Source organism: Pomacea canaliculata, linkage group LG1 (genome assembly GCF_003073045.1).
Source record: "Pomacea canaliculata isolate SZHN2017 linkage group LG1, ASM307304v1, whole genome shotgun sequence".
NCBI lineage: Eukaryota > Metazoa > Mollusca > Gastropoda > Architaenioglossa > Ampullariidae > Pomacea > Pomacea canaliculata.
The window spans coordinates 42,354,156-42,380,399 of NC_037590.1; the positions used below are offsets into that span (position 1 = coordinate 42,354,156).

At 41.3% G+C, this 26,244-nt stretch overlaps 1 protein-coding gene across 2 annotated transcripts; it reads right to left on the reverse strand.

Moving 5' to 3' along the window:
- Positions 1–95: 95 nt before the first annotated feature.
- Positions 96–24,671, reverse strand: LOC112562719. Of its 2 annotated transcripts, XM_025236164.1 has the most exons (12): positions 23,485–24,671; positions 17,707–22,188; positions 15,482–15,955; positions 10,572–10,675; positions 9,863–9,948; positions 9,341–9,499; positions 8,908–9,022; positions 7,393–7,503; positions 6,913–7,075; positions 5,967–6,420; positions 5,535–5,701; positions 96–5,105 (listed from the first exon to the last, which is right to left on the reverse strand). In XM_025236164.1, coding segments are annotated over exons 2-12 (6,174 nt in total). In that variant the 5' UTR covers positions 22,046–22,188; positions 23,485–24,671; the 3' UTR covers positions 96–5,103. The 2 variants fall into 2 exon arrangements, with proteins under 2 accessions (XP_025091949.1, XP_025091957.1); XM_025236172.1 differs by lacking the exon at positions 15,482–15,955.
- Between the last annotated feature and the right edge of the window lie 1,573 nt (positions 24,672–26,244).

The following is a 26,244-nucleotide window of genomic DNA, read 5'->3' on the forward strand; positions in this document are numbered from 1 at the left end:
GATACTAGTTAAGGGGCAGTCAAAGGTATGTATGAATGCAACACGTACACTCTTACATCCATCCAAATGCAGTTGTAAAACAACGAAGACAATGCTGACCATTTGGGAGACAAGTTTTATCTGCTCTGTTATAGGCCATGAGAAGTGATGGACGTTGCTATATCTTGAGAATTATCACACTTATTAGACTCAAACACCCTACCTGCAGATCCTGATTTGTTCTTACATTTTAAGTTTTATTTTTACACCACTGCCACCTGCACATGAACCTGAACTCACAAAGCACTGCTGTGTGAACGCAAACATCTCTGAAGTCCACTGGCTAACACGTCTCCATAAAAGTCTGTCCTTAAATCTTGACAATTATAAATTCCAGAGAAGAAAAACACACCATCATGTACAAAGTGCACGCCAAGAACAGGTAAAACTAAATGTTGCAGGATAAATCTCGTTGCTGCATTTTCAAACCTGCTGCAGCTAACACGTGAAGAGACAAGAGAAGAAATGTAGCCAAAATGTTATCAGCAGATTTAATTAAAAGTTGACCAGAAAAGTATTTTTTAAATGACACGCTATTAAGACCTTTCAAAAAAGAATTCATTGTCATCATCACTTTTTTTTCTCTCAAATGCATATAAATGATACATTTTTCAATCTAAGGTGAACCTTGCTGAGAAGTTTGCAAAAACATACTTTACCAAAGCACAATTATATTAACCTACTTTTGTACACTAGTCTTCTAATGATTGAATCAGTGCAGTCCTATCCTCTCAGTTTTAAGATCTGTTAAAAATACAAGTGCATGTGTGAATATCTCAGAAAATGTTGATGTCCCAACAGTACCGTATAGTTTAGCTTATTCCCTGTTACTCCTCGAGGATAGGGCCGCAAGAGTACAGTATAAAAACCTCCTATTCTCTACTACATACTACAGTCAGATAGAGGATGGGTATATAAAAACTGCCACTGTGGCTGAATGGAAGACCATGCTCCACAATAAAATAGAACTTTGCTATAAAAATGAAAGGAGAATACAGATGCATTTTTGATAAAGGATGATTATTTGAGTGCTTTCTCCCCTAAATTTTTGCAATTAGTCACTATTTGATAGTGAGGTGTCAATTATCTGTCTCCTTACAGAAAGAGTGAATGAACAAAGGAACAATGGTGCTGTAAATATGCCAAAATATGGCACAAGACAGCATGTATGAAGTTTGTTCTTCACTTTCTCGAAGACGAAATAGGTAAGAGGGAACACTATATAAAAAGCCTTTGAGTGAAGAACATCCTCAAGTTGCCAGCATAATAATCAACCCACACACAAAGTTTCTTAAACTTTTTTTTACTGTCCTGGTTTGCAGGAGTTTGATATCCTAATCTTGAAGTAGGGTTTAAAGTAACATATCCATGTCTTTCTAACAAAGGACAAAAAAATTCAAACAGCTGGTAACAATGGTCAAGTAAAAAAGAACACTTGACAAAAAGTCCGGATAACTGAAACATTGACATTTGAATGAAAGAAAATGGTATTGACATAATGACCTTATACAATCTCCGGGTATTTGGCAGTATTTAAATGAAGCCACCATGCACATGAAGATGACAAGCAAGACAATTTTCTCCAGACCAAATGCACTTGCAATAAATATGCACTATAACCTAAGGCAAGATCAGCATTTTTCTCAAAACTATCGCAATGTTGAATATCATCATGCCAGTTATCATTCATATTCAAAATGATCTTTGACTTAAAACATTTCAATATTTGTTCCTTACCATCAGCAATTAAAACAAGCTAAAATAGACAGTGAGACTGAATTCAGCAAATGGCTGTCTTAAAAAAAAAAACAAAGAGGGAGGGGTAGGGCAAAGGAGAAACAGAAATTCAAAGACTACCAGACATCATGGCGTATCAAGTCAGGTATGTGGACAAAGACTACCAGATATGGCATACCAAGTCAGTTCGATGGACAATGATTATTCTCTCCTCCTCCATCCTCTCCCCCACAAAAAAAAATAAAATAACACCGCAGGCTGTGAAATATTTCAAAGCTTCTTATTAACAGTCTTGGTGGTACTTATCTTTGTCTACATACCTGTGAAATATGTCAAAACTTCTTGACAAAACTACATGACAAGTCTACCTTTTACCACCTTTAATTCATTCTCACTAGCAAGAGTTTTGACAGTACTACACCACAAAAACCAGTTATGAAGAAGGCAATCTAATTGCAACACAACCTTCAGGCAACAGCAAGATATAATGTTTGAACAGATGATGCTATTAGTAAAACTTGATTCCTTCTGGTACAAAACTTGTAGGTGTGTGATGTCACTATAAGCACAAGAATACAAGGCTAAAAGCCCTCGGTCAGAGAATAGACAAAATACATAAAATAAAGACACAGACAACACACATATTTCTTCTAGCACCAATTGAATGGCACTGAGAGCAAAGAGACTGTCAGTGTTAGGACCAGAAGCTGCAGCCTGTTGCAGCCACACTGAAGTTGGCATCACGGTCACACACCACCACTGTTCCACTGTACTCAGACAAAGGATGAAAATGCTGGCAGACTATAAATAAGCAAATTTATGGGTATCAAGATTAGAGAACAAAGCACAAGACGACTGCTGGTGGCAGTGTTGTGCAGCACAACAAGAAATAAAACAACTTTTCAATATAGAACAGTTCCTTTTTGTTCAACAACAGCTCGCACTATCATCTTCCTGGGGGTCAACATGTTCATTGACCGGTGACTATCCACGTCATTTCTCTCTGGATTATATAGGAAAACTATCAAAATGTCATGACAGCATATAAATGTGCATAATAATAGAAGCAGACAATAGCATTATCCATAATGCATTGTTGCCACAATAATGACTGGACAATTGGCAATAATTCACTGGACATCAACAACCACCAGTCATCACGACACTCAAGTTTGATAAATAAATTACAATAGCTATTTACTTCTACCTGTTTGACAGTAAATTATGCTTTGCAGGGGAAAGAACTAGAGAATCATCAATGTCATCAAGGCACACAAAGCAAGGCCACAGCAGCTGCTGGAAGCCAAGGGAAGTTGCCATGGCAACAAGCTCAGATGTAGAAACAAATTGTCAGAACTTACAATCATCTACTGAAGTCCATTTATAATTACAACAGATCATGCTATAAGTTCCTCATCTGAGCTTGGCTTTATGCTGCACATATCACAAATTCCACAACATTTAATTATTTCAGAACAATCAGATGCAAATTCTTTGGCAAGCCAATCATCAACACAGACGGGGGGAGTTTAATTTTAAATTGCTTGTCTTTTCAAGGGCTTGATTATCCTAGTAACATTCTTTTCATCTGCTCATTACCAAAAATAAAGTAAACATTTCCTTTTCCTCCAAGACAAAGATTGTGAAAGTTTTTGTACAAGATGACTTTGCATTTCACTAATGCAGCAAAAGTTGGCTTTGTGTGCAGAGTCCAGAGAGAGAAATTACACAATGATTTTAGGACTCTTAAGCTTCCACATTTTGTTCTGAAGTGTCATAAAAAAAAAACTTTGAAAAAACGCATAATGATCAGAAGGAAGATTACCTCCATGTTCTTAACTGTGATAACAATCTCAACTCCTAACCTTTAAAACCCAATAAGTTAAAAGTAATTTTTCCCCCTCAAGTAAAATAATGCTTTTTGAGACATCAGATGACATAGCCATACTATATTACATATCACCTCTGAAACCTAGATTTCAAAGTCCTTGCTAGGGAAACATAATTGTACAAAATGATCTTGTATGTTGCCCACCAAACTTTCATAAAAAAAGACAAGACTTTTCATGTCCCCATCTATTTCATGTTCATCATGTTTAGGAGCAAGAACAGTCTGCAAGATTAACTAAAAGCAGAAACTAACAACTTTGGAAAACAAAATTCATAATGTAATTTCTCTCTCTAGAAACTGCACAAAAGCCAACTTTTACTAAATTTGTGCTTGAAGGAATAATATTTTCAATAAGAAAGCCTACCATATAAAGCCTTTCATTGTTTATGGTTAAAGCCAAGAATCTGTTACTACAAGCTGAAGTACAACTTAAGCATGCTAAGACTATATAGACATACAAACTGCACTAAAAATCCACTTAATGAATAAACTTAATAACAGTCCATTTTGTTCTAAAATATATTGAATCTGAAGATGTACAAATAAATCATAACCAATGGCGCCTAATCTGCATACTAGTTTCCACATAAAGCAAGGCAAAGATAAAAGTTGAGAGGGTGGCTAAAACTGGAGAATCCACTACAGAATAAACCATTCTAAAATGTGATCTGTAAATCCTTGCATCGCACTAAATGCTCATTCATAACTCTTAAAACTTAAACACTCATTCCTCAAAGAACTCCTGCATGCTCACTAAACTGCCTGCTCCAGATAGTTCCAGGTCCAGTGTGCATGGCACAGAACACAGCTGGGCGTCAGTCCCACATCAGTGGCAGCTGCCTCAGAAAGTAACACCAAGATGGTTTTAAATGAGGATCTGTTAACACTTTCATCATGTTATCAAAGCTTATCCTCAAACATGATTGGGCAAGACATTCCAGACAGGCAGCATGCTTGCTAGTCAGTATACCCATTCCTCCTGTCACAGCTTACAACCTACTCACTGATTAAAGTGTTTGCATGCCAAAGATGTGGCTCTAGGTGTTTAACCCACCTCTGCTAACCTCTTTGCATATGACACAGTTGTAGCCTTCAAAACTGCTCTTGCCTTAGGTTCTCCATGGGCACACCACCTACCATACACATCACCACAGTCAGCGTCACTCCTCTACTGTGACTGCATGCATGCACGTACTCAAACAAAGCAAACCCACATGCTTGGGCTGCACTCAAAGCAAGAGTACAGCATAGGTAAGAGGTCAGCAAGAAACAGCTGGTCAGTGCCCTGAAAGCAGAAAGGAGAAGTAAGGCCCTGTGTTGACACTAGCATGTTGCCAGAGACTATACATAGGGGCACAGGGCAGGTCCTGAGTGAAAACTGGCACACAGCTGCCATTTTTCTTCTCCATGATGGGTCATTCCCTTGCTTCAAGCCACTCTGTAATTGAAACATGCCAAATATTACTATTGACATGGGTGTTCTAACCTCTCAGATAACATTACCTGTTAAACAGATAAAGCAGTGTAAGCAGATGAAACATGGAATTTAACATGACTCATAGTACATGGATTTTTTTTAAATATCAAGTGTAGCACATGACACACAGTAACAAATGACAAACTATAAGCAGACAACACAGAAGACTGGCATAAGCTGTTGTAGCAACCAAAAAATATCTGTTTTGTACCAAATACAGGTTTTTCAGTTTTACTCTCTGTAGCAAAAACAAACAGAAAACAATGACCTGCTGCAAATATTTGGCATTGTGTGACATGACCCACATGATTCTCTGGCATTATTTTGACTTAATGGAAAAAGCACCAGCCTGCACAGTTGAACTCGTGCAGAATGGTAATGCACACTCACATATTCGGTTGACATAGTTGCCAGGGAAGGTGCCAAAGCAACCTGTTCGTGCTGATGTGCCAACATACCAGCCATCATCACACATCTCCATCACAAACACTTCATCACCTTCTCTTAGCTCCAACTCATCCTCATTCTGTGGTCGGTAGGCATAGAGTGCCCGATACCTGGTAGTCATAAAGCTATCATCAGGACAGGAACCAGATGACACAGGAAAAAGAACCCTTAACTGAATGAGCATCTCAAATAAATTACTGAGTAATGAAGGCAAGCTCTTCAAGTTGGAAAATGCACAATAAAGAACATGATGTCAGATCAGAGAGAGAAATGCTAAGGTAGTCCACTGTTACAATAACATACATTAAACAAGTGATTAGTGCCATACTTACAAATACAGAAAGACAAACCAAGGAAATCAAGCCCAGCACCTACCTGGCCACAGCCAGATCATCATCTGGCCTCTTGCCTCCACCTGCCTGTCCCCCAACGCTAGGGCTGGCCTTTGACTGTATGTCTACTTGCAGCTCAGAGGTGGGCATGGTAGGCCCCTGTTGTCGTGGCGATGTCCGCCATGACTGACCAGGACTTGCCATCTTACTTGTCTGCTGGTTCAGGGGACTAAGGGGAGATTTTACATTCTGAACACCAAAGTCAGATTCTGGCTTCTGACGAGAAAGCGTTATGTAAGCTTTAGAGTCCACTGGAGCCGTGACTAGCAGAGAGGAAGGTCCACCTGACTGACCAAAAGATGGCTGTTGCTGCAGTGGTCGATAGCCATAAGGACCTGCACTTGGAGACCTCTGGGATATGAAAGCACTAGGTGAAGGTTGTGGAGGAGGTGTTGGTGCTGCATCGTAACTAACAGGAGACATCATTTCTGGTGTTCCTACAAAAGACATGCATACTTCATATTTAGAAAGACACTATGATGATGACTATGTACCTCCTATTAACATGGTAGCTCAAGACATTTACAAACGAAAAAGACTATAAAACACTTATTTCCCTCTGACTGACATGAAATACAAAAGTGTTTCATTGCTGGGGCTGGTATAGGAATAGAAACAAATTTTTAAGCAGTCTGCAGTATTTGAATGTCAACCACAGAAAGGTAGGTTACCAGACTGCAGGACAATATAAGGAAAAGAGTGTTTCTATTTAAAATCAAAAACTATTATTAAAAAATCTTTCCAGCCTTCTTACTAAAGTATATAATTTCAGAAAAAGTTAGGTCAGCTGAGAAGCATATGAAAATCTTTCCAGACAGCCTATTTTAAAATCTCATGACCTGTTGACAAACAACAGCAAGGACAACTAACTCACAAGAGACTTGGCCAAATAATAATGCAATACCTAAGTTTACAGTTTAAGATCTTACCTGTCATAGGGGTAGTTATAACTGATGGGGCTGGTGTGATTAGAGGAGTAGAGGGTTCACGTATAACTTCCACATAGTTCACTGGAAATATTCCCTGACGACCACCAATGCGACCCTCAAACCAGTTCTCATCGACATGCCTCAACAGCACCACAAATTCACCCTAACCACAGGTAGGAAAATGTCATCACATGAATTTGTGGAAGTCTATCAGGTTTGCCTTTCCTAACAGAATGCACTAACAGAATGCAAGAGTTGCATGATGACATAATGACATGTTTTATCTAGACTTGTACCAAAAAAAATTGCTTCAAAATATATTTGTCAGTCAAGTTATATTATTTGCATGAGAGATATACATCTATACAGGTCAAGGTGTCATAATACAGCAATACTTCCTTAAAAGGAAACCTCAGGAAGACAATAACCCCACGCACACTGACATTTGCAGTAAAGCACATGGAGCAAGAACAGCCTCACCTTCCGCAAGGACAATTCAACAGAAGACTGGGCAGTGAAGTTGTATTTGGCCCGTGCCTGTCCCTCTGCCTGCATGGCTGCAACTTGTGCTGCTTCAATGGATGTCACAACCTGTACAAGGCATGAACTGACTTATAACAAGATCTTTATCTCCACATTATATATACACACACACTAGGAGAAGTATCTAGTGTTGCGCAAATATAATTTCTCTGGCAAACTCAAATGTGATCAGATCATAACAAATTTCCTCTGTATGGCAGATTTTAAAATCTGGATTCATTGGTAACATCTTATGATGGTAAAATAATCAGAAAATAAAGATGCTATGAAGCAAAATTAACAATGACTACATCCATACAGCAGTCAAATGAGTATTCCTGCAAAATCTGTTTAAGATCAAATATTGTGGATTTGCTTAATTATCATGGCCAAAGAGACACACATTGCAACACTCATCTTTAGTTAGATGATACTTGCGCATAAGCACACCATAACTCAAACTGACCATATATCATAGACTATGTAGAAGTTTTAAACATGTCACAAGGTGGATAGCATAAATTCTTCAAGAAACGCATGGACAATGTTGTTGTTTTTTTTAAGGAAAAAAGTGGTTCCATCTGAAGGTTATTTCGCACTATGAGGGGAATGTCAATCAGTTGTCCCTTGACTGTAGCTGAGAGAAGCACATGGATAGATGACAAGGCCAGCCAATGTTGCCTGTTTTGGGCGATAGTAAGGTCCTGCACACAACAACCCGTCCAGTCTTTGATATTCTCAAGCCAGTTCTTCTCTGGCCACCCTCCAGGGTACCATGAAGGAGTCTTCAACAAGATGTCATGCCAGATCACATGACCAAACCAGACCAGCTTAGTTGCTTGACTGTTGCAAATAGAGGCTGGCTTTCTGCCAATGTGTGGCAACTGTGTTTCACACAAATGGTAATGGAAATCTGGAGAAATATAGGGAAAAGGAGGATGGTATGGGAAAGGAAGTGAAATGGAGGGTCACTACTCCATGATGTCACAGATGTTTACTGTTGCTGGAGACCTCTTCCAGTTGTGGTTTCTTGCTCTTGGTGTCCTGGAGGCCTGACAAGTCTGCAGTGGTGGTGTACTGTTCTGGTTGCCAGATCCCTATTCCTATATTCTAGACTTCTACTTAGTTTAGGTACTATACTTGGTTCTACTGTTTGCTGATTAAAGACTTTCTGTTATAGTTTATCCCTTTAATATTGTTCTAGTCTTTATAGATCTATCATTTGTATGGTCTTTCACCACCTTCAGTGTGTAATTTTGGTTTAGGGGTTTAGATTTTTACTTTATTGTTACCCTTGTTTGGTTATAATTCTGGTTATGAATGAAGGAACCCTATACATACCTATATTTCAAAGATTAAAAATTATCATTAATCATAAGGACAATGATTTGTCACAAGTTAATATGTCAGACACACAAGTATTACACACTTAAGCATGCAGTAAGTCCCCAAATGATGAGAAAAGAAACAAACCTCCACATAGTTGGCTGGGAAAATTCCTACTCTTCCCTGCCTCTCTCCTTCATACCAGTGTTTGTCAATCTGTTTCATCAAGTACAGGATATCATTCTTGTGGAAAGACAGTTCCCTGCAATATCAAATGTATGTTACACAGATTGCAAAGAAGGGAGAATCCTTAAAAAAAAATAAATAAATAAAAGCACAACAGGTAATCCACACCATACCCTTCACAACATTTGAAATAAAAATTTAATTTAATCACAATTTACTCAAAACATTTAAATTAGGAAGAAAAGTGTGACTCAATCATTGAATGCCAACATCCTCTGAAATAAAAACAAAATGGCCACAAGTACGTGTCATTAAACCTCATCTGAAGTAGACAGTAAGAAGGGAATTCAAAGTGTGAATCTCAAAATTACAAATACAACCAACCACAACTAACCTGGGATTCTGAGCTGTAAAGTTATACAATGCACGAGCTTTGCCTTGGATCTGAAAACCTCGCCGTCGCTCTGGAGGAACACTGAGACCAGCACCCGCATGCTGGCCTGATGACGACTCTTCAAATCTGTTTGGTGATATGGGTGACTTTTGGGCATTGCTGAAAATAGAAGAAACTGTTTTGCTTCAATGTTTGTCAACAGTAAATGAGTAAATTGTCAAGAGTTAAAAGTTCTCAGTGGTTTTCTGCTGAACGCTAAATCAGTAAAAATATCTGCACTTCTCTGTAATTAACGGTTTGCAACTTATTTATAAATAATAGAAAAGATAGGGTGAGCCCTTGGTGTGTCTTGACAAGAGATGACAGACATGGTAGGCTCTGTATCTTACTGAACTTCTAGCAGACCAAAGACAAACACACAAGGACTGCATGATGTCACAGGCCATGCATCAGCCAGAACAGCCCTAAGATGGCTTACTAGCACAAAGTAATATGACAGTCTGGTGGACAATGCCTACTAACACAAAGTAATCATGATGGCGACGGGCCTCAGCATCTGCTTCATCTTTCTTCATTCTTTTCAACCTGTCTTCCTCGTACAATTGCTCCTGCACACAGATAGCAATCACTGCATGCAGACCTCATTACTGAGCTGTATATCATAATAATAAATGCAAAATTTGTAAAGTGCATACTCACACTTCTAAGAAGTATACTCTTAGTACCTAAGAACAAGAACAAGACACGGACAGTGTAGGAGGGACAGGAAGATAAATGAATAACACATGAACTAAGAATAAACAACTGTACTAATGATGAAGAAAAACAAATACAGAATACGCAAAGAGGAACCAAGTCACAAGAACTGAGAATGATAAAGACAAGAAGGGAAGGGTGTGAAAAAGGATTAGCATGGTGGGAAAGGGTGTTAGGAGTAATGTTTACAGTACTGTTTTCAGTACACATTTAAAGGATTCAATAGCGGGTAATAAAATAACTGCACAGACCTCATGACTGAGAAGGGACCAGAGCTGTGTATTACTAATATAGTCATGGGTAATGCTCTAACTGCACACAACCAGGCCTGGTGGTTGGATTTAAGCCCAGCAGAAGAAACTGTCCTAAGCATGGTAATTACAATGATGATAGTTTCCTCTTTTTCAGCTGTCAAATTGTATAGTACGGTTAATCGGCATGCCTATGTTTATAAACGTGCAAGTATCATGTTTACCAATCTCTTTTTCCTGTAAGCCTCCTCTTCTTCTCGTCTGCGTCTCTCTTTCTCCACATTTTGTGGTTGTTGCCGACGTACATCACTTGTCTGATGTTTGAAAGCTGCAAGAAAAATATCTTTTTTAAGAAGTTGTTACTACCTTAGGTTACCTACATCTGCAAATGCAACATTGGTTTATAAGAATGTGCTTTTGTGTTGCCATAACAAAAACACTTTGTGCTGGCAGTCCACTTTACTTGCTTTTACCTCACCATATATGAGATTGCTTACTCTCCATTTTCTTCCATTATAACAATGGTTTATTTATATATATATAAAGCCCTTTTATATAAATTGGCATCACTTTATATCTAACCCTTTTATCTAAATGTAACAGTCTTATTTGACAGCTGTATATGTATCTGAATTTACCAGATAAGATCCTAATGTGTTATCAGAATATACCAATGTGAGATATTCACCATTGCAAGTCTGGTACTGACAATAGTTAACAAGCACATTAAAGTTACATTGGACAAAAAAACCAAAACCATTTGTGGGTCCTTAACAGTTTGTTTACAACAGCAATCACAGCTTATAACTGTTAAATCACATTTAATGGTGTTAAAAGACAACACAACACCAGGCACAGTGTTTCTCAAACTGAGAACGGGTTACATACAGCACCAGTCTTCTCAGCGATATCAAAACCAGTTACAATTATGCCCCACTCTATTTAGTTTACAAGCTGGATGTTTCAATTATCAAGAGTATATTAAATGAAAAAGAAGAGCTCAGAGCAAAATACTGGGAGATAAACAAGGAAGTGAAGAAGAGCGCAAGGGACGACAAGAGACAGTTCACACACAGGATGGCAGAAGAGGCAGAACAAGCAGTTTTGAAAAATAACACAAAGAGACTATACAGAATTACAAGAATTCTGTCAGGAAGGAAAAACACCAATGCGTGCAGACCAATAAAGAATAAGAATGGCAGCATCATCACCGGGGATGCAGAACAAAGATCACGATGGGTGGAGCATTTTGATGAAATACTTAACCGACCACCACCAACAAACACTTTGGACATTCCCCCAGCTGCAGAACAGCTCCAAGTAAATACCAACCCGCCAACCAAGACAGAAATCATCGAAGCCATCAAGTCCTTGAATTCTGGAAAGGCGGCAGGCCCAGATGGCATTCCTGCAGAAGCACTCAAGGCGGACCCAACAGCCGCAGCAGAGATGCTACATCCCCTGCTGAAGAAAATTTGGGAGCAGGAGCAAGTTCCAGCAGACTGGAAGCTTGGCTACCTAGTGGTTACCCCAAAAAGGTGACCTGACACAGTGCAGCAATTGGCAAGGGATTACGCTGTTGTCCATTCCAAGCAAGGTGTTGACCAAAATCATCCTGGAGCGACTGAAAACCGCCCTAGATAGGAGACTTCGACAAGAACAGGCAGGCTTTCGGCAGGGAAAATCATGTACCGACCAAATCGCTACTCTGCGAATTATTATCGAACAGTCCATCGAATGGCAGTCACCCCTATACATAACCTTTGTAGATTTTGAGAAGGCCTTTGACTCCGTAGACAGAGAAACCATCTGGAAACTGATGCAGCACTACGGATTTCCACCAAAGTTCATTGCCATCATCCAGCAGTTTTATGAGAACTCGACATGCCGGGTGATACACAAGGGTAAGCTGACTGACCCCTTCGCAGTGAGGACTGGAGTGAGGCAAGGTTGTCTGCTCTCACCGACAATCTTCCTGGTCGTCATAGACTGGATCATGAGAAGAACAACCTCTAACAGCAACACGGGCGTTCAGTGGACCTTCGCCAGGTAGCTTGAGGATCTTGACTTTGCGGATAACATCAGCCTGTTGTCCCACAAGCAACAACACGCACAGACAAAGCTCACTCGGCTCGCAGAAGAAGCAGCAATGACTGGCCTGAACCATCAACATCAAGAAGACGGAGGTAATGCGGGTCAGCACAAAGCAAGAAGCCCCAACTCCAACTACATGGGGAATGTATTACAGAGTCTGACCGTTTCACCTACCTTGGCAGCATAGTCAGCAGCAAAGACGGAGGTACAGATGAAGATGTCAGAAGCCGAATAAACAAAGCCAGGCTTGCATTCCACTCCCTAAGACCTATCTGGCACTCCAAGGCTTTGTCTCTACACACCAAGATCCGCCTCTATAATACCAATGTAAAGTCAGTCCTTCTGTATGGGTCTGAGACATGGCGGGTGACAAATGCCATCACCAACAAGATACAGACATTCATCAATAACTGTCTGCGCCGCATTCTTAACATCCGATGGCCTGAGAAGATCTCCAATACAGACCTGTGGGAGAGAACCAACCAAAACCCTGCCAGCCTAGACATCAAGAAGCGAAAGTGGGGCTGGATTGGCCACACTCTACGAAATCCAGCCGACAATATAATGCGACAAGCTCTGGGCTGGAACCCACAGGGGAGGCGCAAGGTTGGGAGACCCAGACAGACGTGGAGACGATCAGTCCACAGAGAGGCAGAGACAGCTGGCATGACATGGTCCCAACTAGAAAGGGATGCCCAGGACCGGGTCCGATGGCGGCGTGTGGTTGCGGCCCTATGCTCCACTGGGGGCGAATAGGAACGAAGAAGAAGAAGAGAAGATATTAAATGTTAAAAAACTGTAATCATTACTAAGTAGTTAATTTTAAAAACATACTTCTTCATTAAACTATTGTCTCATTTCTTAGCAGCACAAAAAGGTTATACAAATGTTTACAAGTTTCACAAGTATGGACTGCATGGGTGTAATATATGTACTTCTACATGCATACAAGACTATTCTCTCTTGCTAAATTTTTATCCATCATAATAAAAATGCTCTGAAGTTCAAAATAAGCTTGAATAAAATTTTACTGACTATTCTCAAAGGTTTATCAAAACATACTCCTAGCTCAATGCACCACTTCTAAAACCACCAATGATTCACATTTGTCAGATACCTATGATGAATCAAAATTCTCCGGGACCCTCATCTTGGCATTTAATTGAACAAAAGGATACATAAGCATGTATGGCTGCATTAAATGCCTGCTAAATACAGAACGCAAGGCTGCTGACCTTGCTCTAAGGAAGAATACCATGTCTATTTTCCCTGTGCATTAACAAAGCCTGTGCTTTTATGCCTGTAAAGTCCGCAATATGAACTTAACAGTGCACAATATGTACTCGAGTACTTGACCTTATTTCTAAACTGCTTGTGACTTGATGTTTACACTCAATTCAAATGATAACTTTTTCTTAAGTTCTTGAGTAATCAGAGTAAGACAACTTACTTAAAATACTTTGTAGAAAAGACAAAGCCGATCTTTAAAGATGCTGACATGCATTCTTATGAAAAAAGGTTTTCTTACTGACTAGACAAATAGGTTCCATGATGCATACATGTTGTTGGGTGGTTCCAGTAAAATAGTTAAGACAGCTAAGGCTTAACTGAATTTATGTCCGTAATGCTAGCAGTGTAAAGCCTGTCCCAAGCCAACTGATACATTTGGTTAAAAACCTTCAGCCTCTTTCCACAACTTACAGCAATCTCTTATTACTGGAGGAAGAGAAATGATGATAATAGTGCTGACCACTGACAATGATGATGAAGAACATACAGTGCCTTCCAAAAGTGGGCTAAACTAACTTTCTGAATTTGGGATTTGTTTTAAGAAAAATAAGCAACAGTGCCACTTTGTAGAGAGTGGCTGTGGTGAAGCAATCGATGGTACTCTTAGGTTGGCAGTGGTACCTAGAGAAGAATTAGCACTATCTTCACAGGCAGACAAGAATTAGCACTCTTTCACAACAACAAAGCCAGTGTGAATTTGTCCTTTTTGTCCAGCCTCCTTACAAAAGGACAGCATAAGTGTGTACAGGAGTAAACTCCCTGTTCAGGCAGAAGCAAAAATGGAAAACGCATACCTACTGGTAATAAGTCTTGACCTTTCGTTGCTATATCTAGTATCCTATAGTGACTCAAGTCTTTAGAGGTACAATCTTGGTCTGTCACAGCAGACACTTTAGCCAAAGCACAGGTGCAACATGGAGACGGGTCTTCTTTCTCTGCTCAGCATTCAGGCCACAAATCTCTAATTTGGTATTATGTATATTTATTTTTACGAATTATTTGTTATTTAAAAAGTAAGGCAAATAAGTGTGTGTTTGTAAGACATAATAATGGTGTGAGCTTTTACAGCGCAGTATCCATATACATTGTACGTTCAAAGCTAGCAAGTCACAGCATTGTGTTAGCTCACATTAGACACTAAAAAGACCTTTAAATGCTCATGCCATTTCATGCTCATGCATTATCAATTAATGATAAAAACTGCTGAGATGTTGTATGAGCCATAAAAGACGATTTTCTTAGTATATACATGCATTAATTTCCTTTCATACTTTCAAGTATCTAGTAAAATTTGCAATCACTCTAGCAGTATGTTGGACATTCAAAATAATTTATCTCAGCATTCCCGCAAGAAGTATTTCTAGTTGCTATAAACGACTGCTCATTCCAGGGTGCTAGTACCTGCACACAGTGACAGTCTGCCCTCAGGTACCACCAACCACAACTTGTGCAAGGCAACAAAGCAGGTGCACGACTTTACGTTTCAAGCAATATTTCTTTGAACAGAACACTTACAAATGCAGAACTGTAGGTACAATTTCAAGCAATATATTTTTAAAAGCCATTAACACATGCAAAACTGTATGTAAAATAAACAGAAAATAAAGAAGAAAAACTTGTCAACAATTAAAACAAGAAGCTGTAGCATAATGGGTTCTTCCCTAGCACATGGTAAGGGCAAAGGGTGGCAAGCTAGGTGGATTTATGCAAGAAGGAAAGCAGTGGCATTGGAGGGGTAGATGTACTGTACCTCTGGAAGAAGGGCTCTCACTAGCGCCTGCAGAGGCAACAGAAATGGTGGCAGACGAGCCCACAGAGGCTGCTGTAGGGGGCAGACTTCGGACTTGCAGCTGTTCAGCAGCAGATATATTGCTGCTGCTTTTATGGGACGCAACTGCTCCTCCTGCATTAGAGTTCCTCCCAGCCCGCACCAGCCCCACTCTGGATGCACCACCACTGCTGTCCCCTCGAGTAGGAGGGGCAGGAGCAGTGCTGGGAGGCAACTCGTGGCCAAGAGTAGCAGATCTTAGTGCAGGAGATGTAGTTGGGTATGAGGTAAGGGGGCTGACTGCTGTGTTTTTATCCTTGTTCTGTTGCTGCTGCTGCTGCTGTGGTTGTTTCTGCTGGAAGATTTGCCTAGCAGCAGGGGAACGAGGGAAGGTAGCGCTGGAACTTGCCAGCATAGAGCTTTGCTTGGGAGGTGGTGGTACAGGTGGCTCCACGGCTAGAAACCAGGAGGAGGCATGCATGGATCAGGTCAACAAAATATTGCCAACATTATTCCAAAAGGAACAAAAATGGCACACGCCCAAAAGCAATGTAATTCAACTGAAAAGTAAATTATAATACACACTCATCTGCAAGCTAACCAATAAAACATAACAACAGATGAAAACAAACATAGCCTATATGCAGACTTAAACATGACAAAAAATTCAAAAAGAGAATGCTTGCACACACTCAAGTAAGAACATATTCAAGTGAACACCACTTCTGAATGAAAACAACAGCATGAACACACACACACATACACGAACTTAAAAAATGAAACAAAATAAATCATAGAGGATGCTTGCACACACCTAAGTAAGAGTAAATCCAATTTCTGAATGAACACACAGCATAAACACACGCACACATGAACTTAAAAATGAAACCAACTAAATAATAATTTCAAATGGAAACAAACCATGGCATACAAACATGCACAAACTTGAAAAGAAAGAATCAGAACATATTGATCAAAGTAATAGATAACTTCAAGATTCTTTGGACATGCAGGAAGGTTGCTTCATCATAAATTCTAAAGCAGGTCAGAGAATGATGCTTTCAGTGAGGAAATGATCTTAACAGTGGAACACCTGGTGCAAAAAGCAAGCCCAGTGCAGGTAGTATTAAAGTGCTGGACAGGTGTAGGAGCACTTGCTGAGACAAGATGCTGGCTGACATATTTATATGGATATAGCACTACACATGAACTAGCTGATATTTATTCTTCAAAAAAACAAGGCGGGTCAAGAGTGCAACAGATGAGTGCTCACAGGACAAACACAGAGAACTCACTCATACCAAAGACACATCTCTTAAATCTTTGTTTCCAGATTTTTCCCATCATTTAACTCCACATGAATAAGGAAGTAGTGCCAAGGAATAAATACAACCTTCAATGTGGGTTTTTTAAAAATAGTTTATTATGAAGGGGTTCAGCGTGGCTTCTTCAATGAACATTGTGATTAAGATAATTGGATTTGTAAAGTGCATTTCCCTATGTGGGCGCGAGCTCTCTCTACTTATAAATATCCAAGGGAAATCGCTGTAGGTTGTTTTTGGCTATGTGTGCAAAAGGATTCAGCATAAATTCTTTATTGTATGTCTGGGAGAAAAAATGGAGGGGTAGGAATGGTAAGGAGAAGTCTTAAGCGGATAGGGCCCCTAATCTATGATGGTATTTACACAGTGTACTGCTTTATCTATTAAGCTGAAGTCTTGCAGCAGTTTGTGTGACCAGTCTATTTACTGCTTCTCTGTAATTACCTAACCAGCAGGATCACCTCTGTACGGTTGGCATCAGTTGTACTAGTCATCCATCTCCATGCTGACCATGAAGTTAAAAACATTTTGCACCATCAGCATTTCATTGTGTATGCTTTACTGCTCAAGATCAAGCGAATTTCCAGTGAAAACATTTTGACTGCAGTGTCTTAGTGCTACATGTGCTTTGCTACCAAACTGGTTTTTTACTTAACTGATATGCAGCTTTAAGCACTGTGTTGCTGCATGTGTATTTCTTTAGACACACTTCTACGAGTAAATTTTGCAAAAAAGAAAAAAATACTGCTGCTTTGCTACTTCACAGCATAATTAAGTCTAGATGCATTTATTACCGTGAACTACTGGGTTTCCAGAAAAGATCAAACTAGTCCAACTGTTGTTGTAGCTATTCTTATGTGCTTGATACCAAACAAGCTCAATTACCTCCTCCTGCCTCTGGCCCATACAAATAGGATGCGGTGGTCACACAATATCCTCCCCCAACCTCTCCATCGCTGCCTAATTCGGAGCTAGAAAAAGATGACAGACTATGGTGATGCTGCACTGTCTTCTCAGGCTGACGTGGCAGTGGTGGTACAGGTGGTGGTCTCGAGGGTGCAGGTGGCAGCGAGTCTAATTCAGGAATCCTTTCCTGATTCCAAAAGCCACTTTTTCTTGTTGAGGCAATCTGTCTCTGTGTGCCATGGACCACAGCTATTGCTGTTGGACTGCTTTCCTCTATCTGCTCCTTTTCTGGGGCAGCCGAGTTGTCAGGCGAAAATCCAAGGCTGTGACTAGATGTTTGAGACTGTGAGTCAAATGGTGAACCATTGTTCTTCATGTCAAGAAGTGGCAGAAAGTTCATCTTCTGGTGTCTGTAACACTGCGGTGATAATGCCTCAGCAAAGCTGGGTACAGGGTTGTGTCTGAGCTTCATGTCATCGGTCTCTGGCAGTCTCCTTCCATAATGCTCCATGCTACTACATGCATCAGCTTCAACATCTCCAGCACTGCCGTAGGGAGGATAAAAGGGCTTTCTCCATGAAGCTTGTACTGGCTGCCTGACATCTCCTGTCTTCATCTTGACATCTGACTGCTGCAAACTGACATTGTTATGTTGCTGCAAGGAACATTTGGCTCTGCTTTTTTGCCATTCACTTCCTATTTGGTCAAAATACTCTAATGTCATCTTGCTGACATTAGATGGTGATCTGTTTTTTTTGACTGGTACATCAAGCTTCCGTCCTTCAGACACCACAGCAACTTCTTTCAGAATGTCCTCGGATGGCAGATAGGGTTCATACCTGGTGGACCTATCACTGTATGCTACCCATGCTTTAGCTATTTCCAAGGGCTGTTCAGAAAGAGTGTCCCTCTGCCAGTCTGGAATGCTTGTGCCCACACACTGCTGCCGCATCTCACCAGAAACTGTCCGAGGCATGCTCACTGTCTTCTGAAAACTCTCTCTCTCATCATAATCTATTTCCAAGGTCGAAAGATCCATTTGTGATTTTGCTGATCGAGGTCTGGTGGGCTGATTCTCTTCTGAAGCAAGTTCAGGCTCTGATTTCGATTTGCTAATTGTCTTGTGCCCAAAAATTTCCCTTAAGCGTGAAACAGATGCTCCAGAGCTTTCCATCTCTTCATCATCAGTCTCTCTCACAATAAATGTGTCAGTGCTGCTAAATGATGCATTGTTTTCTACAGGCCAACCTTTGCCTTGTTTTAAAGGACTATAGACTGGTGCTGTATTTTCATGAAAGTCCAAAAGAGCATTGCACTTGTTCAGTTCATACTGAGAGTGATGATGTCCATCTCCCACTCTTCTTCCTCCCTGATCTTCCCCAGTCTGTTTTGCTGAATCCCCCCTCAGTTGTGAGTTATCCTGGTTTTCACCTGCCCACATTTTTGCTTCTAACTTTGGTGTGTTCTGATACTGAACTGGGCTAACATTCAGCCCCTGTTTTACATTCAAACTTGTCTTATGCTCTAGGATTGATGGGGGTATTTTGTCAGTATGTTGGTAAGATGGGCTCCACCTCTCACCTTTGTGACCCACACTTTCATGATACAGCTTTCTGTCTGTCAGCTGAATTCTTCCTGCTGTAGTTTCACACTCATTTAATGAAGCACGAGGCGGCCCTAGTGTGGACTGACTTGGTATCAAAGAGGAGGCAGTCTTTGTCTCCGAGGAAGACTTTTTCATCCATGCAGGTGTATTTGCAGTGAACTCATTGTCAGACACCAAGCTTCTCAGGTCCTTAACAAGAAATCTGGTACTTGTGTTAGGTGACGTCTTGATACTGCAGGTGACAGAAGGGGAGGGCAGGTCAAGGGTGCTGGGGCCAGACTGCAGGAACTGACCTTTCTTTTCTGGTAGATCATTGTGGTCATGGGCTGCTAGGCCTGGTGTTGTTAAATTGTTTTGACACAGACCAGCAGTATTCTGAAAATCTCTCTTATCTTGAGGAATGCCTGGCACATCCTGTCCATTAAGAAATGGTGATGCATGAAAAATTGTGTGAGTATGTTTTCCCTCATCACCTACTTTTTGCACAAGAAAAAAAGAAGCCTTTTCCTTTCTTCCCATACCATGAAAACTATTTCCACCTTCATTTGTTTCAATGATATTGGGTTTCATCTTCATCAACTTTCTTGCAAGAGGCCGAGGGGCATTCTTGAGTTCTGAACCTGTCTCCATCTTCTTCAAGTCCTGGTCAGTTTTTACCATCAAAACACTTGCTGGATTGTTGGAGCCATCAACTTCAATTTCCATGTTCTTTTTCAGTGACTGTTCTATTCCTGTAGGTCCAGGCAGGGCACAACCTAAAGTCTTGTCCTCCTCCTCAATGAAGCCAAAGAAAGACTCCTTGTGAGACTCTGATCTTTTCATGATCCCCAAGGCAGGGTTCTTGTAAGCAGACTGAGGAGCTGATGTGGACCTTATGTGAAGAGTGCTATTGTCGGGTTCTTTGCAAATCCTCCTCACCTCTTCCACATGTACTTCATACTTGTTGCGAGGAGGATCAATGTGTGTGCCATATAAAGCTCGCTGCTGTGGTTTCTTGGAAGCATTGTCCAATAATTCTAAGTATGATGCCTCATGGGCACCACAAGTGTTGTACTCTTTTCGTTCTTTTATACTAGAATCTTTGCCTTTAGATTCTTTTAGGCTTTCTTTTCCAAGCGTTGAAGAACTGGCAGATTCTGCAGAAAACGGTATATCCTTGACAGCATTCTTTAAGTTGTCACTGCCTACAGGCTTGTGCTGGTGTCCAAAGATGGTGGCTGATAGAAATGGTTTATGAAATGAAGTGCTATTTCCTTCTGTATCCTCTCCTAGATGTATTTCTCTGCCTACACCCTTTATGTTGTCTTTGTCTACACTCTTCACGTCATCCTTGCCTAGACTCTTTATGTTGTCACAGCTACCAGGCTTGTACTCCTGCTCAGTTTGGCACGTTCTAACAAAGCCACCATACTTGCCGCACAACTCACCAAAAGACAATGATCTTGTAATCTCCTCAGTCTTTCGTCCTGGCACTTCATGCCTTCTTGCATAGCCATCAGTATCACCATCAGCCTGATTCAGATATACAGACACCAGTTCTTTGAGACTGCTTTCTTTCCTTTGCAGACCAATATCTTTGTCTGGGTTCCACTGGAATTTTGCTCCTTTGTCTGCCTCATGAAAGAATTCTTTATTTTTTCTGGCTTCCTCAAGTTCTGAGTGTAGTTCTTGCAGTTCCTCCTTGGACTGGAATTCCTGTGTTGGTAACAGATGCCTATCTAAACCCTTTCCCTGACTGATACAGATGGTCTCAGCTGGTTTTTCCAGAACTTTGTCCAGTTCCCCTATTCTCTCCAGCACAGCAAAGTGCCGCTGAAGTTTTAAGAATTTCTCAGATCTGCCAGAGGAATAAAGAATGCCAGCTGCATATGATTGGTAAGTGTTTGGGTCCAGTCTTGATGACCTTTCACTTGTTACTGATCCTCTTGTTGACATTCGACGAGCCTCCTGCCTTCTCAGTTCTATGCCATCTGTTGCACAAAAGCTTTTGGATCTAACTCGAATTTCTTCACCATCATGAAAATCTTCCATATTTTCCACACCTTCCATCATATCATCATTATCTGAGTGAAAGGAGTATCTACTGACATCAGCCTGCACACCAGCCTGTAATGGTGATGATGCATGCTTGCCTCCCTCTCCAGTTCTCTGTAGGTGTCCATCTTCATGGTTGTCTGCATGTTCCTTGGCTGAAGCATTGTGCAAGTTCCCTACAGAAATGCTTCTAAATGATGTGCTTTCTTCCTCAAGTCCATGAAACAGCCTGGGGCTACTGGAAAACAAATTCCCTTGCTCTCCAACACAGTTCTGATTTGCAGCACCGCTGTGGTGAAATGATGGACTATAGCTTTGATGGAAACTGTGTCTTGGATCTGTGCCACTGACAGAGGCAGAATATTTAAAATTATTCTGATTAAGAGGCATTTGTGGTGAAAACTCAGTCTCATTCACATACTGTCCTCTGAAATTATGTGCAGTCTGTTGTTTATTTCCTTCTGCACCAAAAGGTACTTGTAAATGAGACTCTGTGAAAAAATAAGCTCTTTGTGCACCAGAATGAGCCAATCCATGGGACTGTCGAGAGGCCCAGTCACTGTCAACAGTTCTGTCTGCATGCTGCCATATTCTCTGCTGATTGTCATCTCCAGCTTCTTTGCTATAAGGTGACTGCAGCAGCACTGAGTCTCCAGGGTAAGTCTTAGTCCTCTTCATTTCTGATTTAAGTAATGTCAGATATGTACTTGAAGCAGCAAAATGTGTGCTATGCCTTCAACCAGGACACTTCTTCACAGGGATAAATGTAACCCTGGCTTTGCTAGTAAATGTTTGCAAGTTCTTCACTTTTGGATTCTGTCCTGAAACAAAATATTTAAAAAATCTCTCATGAAAGCACTATCACCTTAACAGCAGAAACTTAACTACTATTGTAAAAACAAATTGTTTGCTTAAAAAAACATGCCATTTACACAAAGAGCTACATACTTCTGATCCAACAGTTAGTGAGAGTGTTATCTTGTCCAAGATCGTTACCTTGTCCAGCACCTAGTGAGAGTGCTATTTTGGCTAACAGCTAATGTTACCTTGTCTAACAGCAACTGAAAGTGCTTTCTTAAGCTTTCTTTTGAAACTGCAAATTTCTACTTAAATGTTCTTGCAATTATTTTCTTCATAATTATTTCTTCTAAAAGCTATTTCTGTACACTGGGAAAATGGAGTCATTGGGTTCTTCACTACATTGCATATATTTCTCAGAACATAAACACAGCAACATGGCAAACAACCCCTTCTCTGTGACTGCTGTAGAAATATCTAGTTTTTGAGGTGAAAGTGTTCAATAGGGAAACTACCATCATAAACAAATATTATCTAGTGTGTAATAACTTCTGAGGTGCTCTATTATTTCTAAAAGTGCACAATAAAAGCACAGCATAGAGAACTAAATGCTATTGCATATACTGAAAGACTGTGGATCCTTGTGTGAGGATTGCACATAAGTAAAGACATTCCAATTTCATTGTCATTATCTGCTAAACTGACAGAATATCAAAACATGAGTAGAAAAGGCAAGTTAATAGCTGTAAATATTTTTCTGAACAAAGCACAACTCCACAGGTAAGAAATGCAATGACCTGATTAAGGAGACTCAGGCATACATGAGAGCATAGATGAGTGTACCAGGGAGCCCAGGCCATATAAAAGGAAAGTGCAAACTTTTGCAATAACGGGGTTTGCTTTGTAATCTCAGTTGACAGGTCTCTGTGACTGCCACCGCCCCATCAGAGTTTCCTTGAAAATCCCTTTGGCCCCAAAGCAAAGGGTCATTGAATCGGCTAGATCTGTTTGGGCTGACTAGTTGATGGGAACATGGGGTGTAGAGTTTTAATGTCTACTGTAATTATACATCACTGGGTGCAAAAACCCTTATGTGTATCGGTTTAACTTGTACAGTAAAAGATCATACTTGTCATGGAGTGTTCTACGCAAAAACTTACTGACAAAGTCTGAAGTAGAGATTGCAACTGTTCGCTGACTCTCGCTACAGGTGAGAATCAAAGCAAACCCCATTGGTAAAGAGGACCACATAGGGGAGGACAAGAGAAGAAAAGGCAGGTGAGAGGCGGGCAACAACAGAAAAGGTGTTGACTACTTACTGCTGGTGAAGGTCAGCTCTAGAAGCTTGCCGTGTAACGACCAATCACAGCGCATGCTACAAGTCCGGCGAGTGCGGTGTCTTGCGACAGGCAGGCTCCGTGGCGTCGAGGAGGGCCAGACTATTGGCAGGACGTGCAGCATCTCACATTTGCTCTCGCTGCTACACTCGGGGCCACGAAAGCTGCAGCATGTCTCAGCAGCCAATCGATAATCCGGCATTAAACACAGCTCCTTACTGACGGGTATCCTCGGTACGACTGCCAGGTGCGCGCTGTGTACTACTCCTTTATGCGTCGTCAATGACGGGCGGGTGGATCGATACCCGGGTAGCTCTCACGTTTCCGCATAATGGTTCAGCAGCTCTTTCTCATTCTCTGGTCTAACAGCCAAACAAACGCTCTCTGACAAGGCGTGTGCTTCAGTCGCCATTGGTGGTGATAACAAGCTGTCGGCATCTCTCCACGCCATTGTCTCTCTCTCTCTGATGTTTTTTTGACGAAAAAGCTCCTTACATTTTCTTCGTACTGTTTCAACACTGCCGGACAGCATGTATGCTATGCTGCAAGGCCTGGGATCGTGATCAGAACAGCCCTTAACCAAACTAAAATCAGAACCCACGTTGAAGGTGCAAAAGAGGCAGGTAAAAATCATATTCAAGCAGCCGGACAAAAAAAAAAAAAAAAAAAAGACGAAACTGTACAACACACGATGAAACGAAAGACTGAATGACGACACTTGACTATCACGAGGAGATAACCCAGGCGGCGGCGTGATGTGGATGGCGGTTATCGCACCCCGACTATCTCCATTGGAAAATATATGAACAGGACCAACAGGCACGAGGTTATGGACATGACACTAAAGCTCCTCCCACTTCCCCACGGTCACATCGCCGCCTGTGGCCGTCTGACGTCACGCTTTCCAACCACGAGATGGTTCTGATCACTCACCATTTCTCCCCATTGTCTGCAACAATTTCTCTTTCAAGCTTATTGACCCTCAAATAGGCAACAAGTAGGCTAGGCAAATAGCGGTTTTTAAAGTTACCGATACATTTTCACTGAAACAAATGTTTGCTGGCATTGTAACAACTCTCCGGTTGGAAAGGGCCACGCCGAGGCTACAAATGATACAAGCGAGGGCAGCTAGCCAGCACAAGTATAGGTGACAGGAAATGGCTGGCACGTGACAAAGGTACTGATGGACGTACTGCGAGGCTTGTCGGGCACGGCCTTCTGCAGGCCCCGGGAAGGGATGTCGCCGCCAGACTTGCACGCGGCGATAGGCTTCACGGGGATCCTCTCCATCTCCACTCTCACGCTCGTCACCTTCCGACGTCTGACGGACACCACCAGCTGAACTGTGCGAGACACAAACACAAAGGTCACAGGGTCATGCACAGTAAAAGATATTTTAAAAAATCCCCTGGAGATGACCATAGGGTTATGGTGCATCCAAAATATGTTCTCTAAATATAAATACAAACAGATTCTCACTCCAAAAGTTAGAAAATAAAGCAATGGGTCTACGGTCTCGTCTCATCCGTAGCTTTCATGTAGCTTGCTGACGTTGTAGGCGTGGATCGGAACTAGGTCGACATCGGGGGCAGCTGATAGTTCCGATCCATAGCTACTTCCCTAGAGGTACGCCAACCACCGAATGTCTTATTAATCTTCAGTCCACCAGGTAGGCTTGTGGGAAATCAGAAGACCAACCTTGTCCTTTAAAAGCTTTGTTTTCTTACGCTCCTGAGATACCTGCCTGTGTTTTTTTTTTCTGCAGTCCACAGCACCCTAGCGATGCATAAACGTAAGCAACCGACCCTACGCCTTAGCAACAGGTAATCCTATGGCACGGGCACCTATCTGCTCGCGCAGCAGGTTGCTGGAGAAAAGGGCAGGACCACTCACATGATTCACAAGCAAAACTAACCAATGCAAGTAGACTTTCTTTATAACAACAGCTGGACAGCGGTGCCGTCAGTGGTTTTTAATCTGACCTTTTACTTTTTGTTAACACAGCCTCCTTGTGTATACGTGCGCGCGCAAGATAGAGCAAGGAGTTAACAGTTGGGTAGACCATATGTTTGTTAGTCGTGTGGCAAAGTACCTGTCGATGTCTAGTACTGCTAGGACTGTTCTGTTCAACAGCCGCTGAATTGACCTGGTATCTGTGGCGTAGGAAGAAGCTCGGCTTTGGGGGTCAAATTCTACGATGACAGTGAATGACGTTCACTCTCTTGCCGCAGTATCTTTTTTTTTTCCTTTCTTTTTTTTTTGGGGGGGGGGGCGCCTGGTTCCTACGCCACTGGGTATGTGGTGTCATGTTACTGCTGCTTGAAGATGGTTCTCTCACTACTGTTAGCACAGCTCTTTACAAATCGCGCAATTCAAATATATGTTTCAGTTGTCTGTATACAAAGTCAATATTTTTAGTTTATTATTCTTTTAGTTTAATTCAGAAAGTCATGTTAGAATGTGATATACTTTTTAATATCTATCTGAAATAGAAAAGACAATGAAAAAGAAACCCGTTAAAAGCAGTCAATACGTCTTTTCAAATGTGCTCGAGAAACATTTCCTGGCTGCTAGTTGTAACTGCTAACCCCGAGTTGTAACCCATGGCATACCACTGGCTATTAAACCTGTAGCTAGTGTCTACGGACAGGACACCCAGTGGCTATAGTAGACGATGCGTGCATCAGTAGGTTGTCGCCGCCTCATGCATCATCGCCTCGTCACACGCCACGTGTTGTCCTC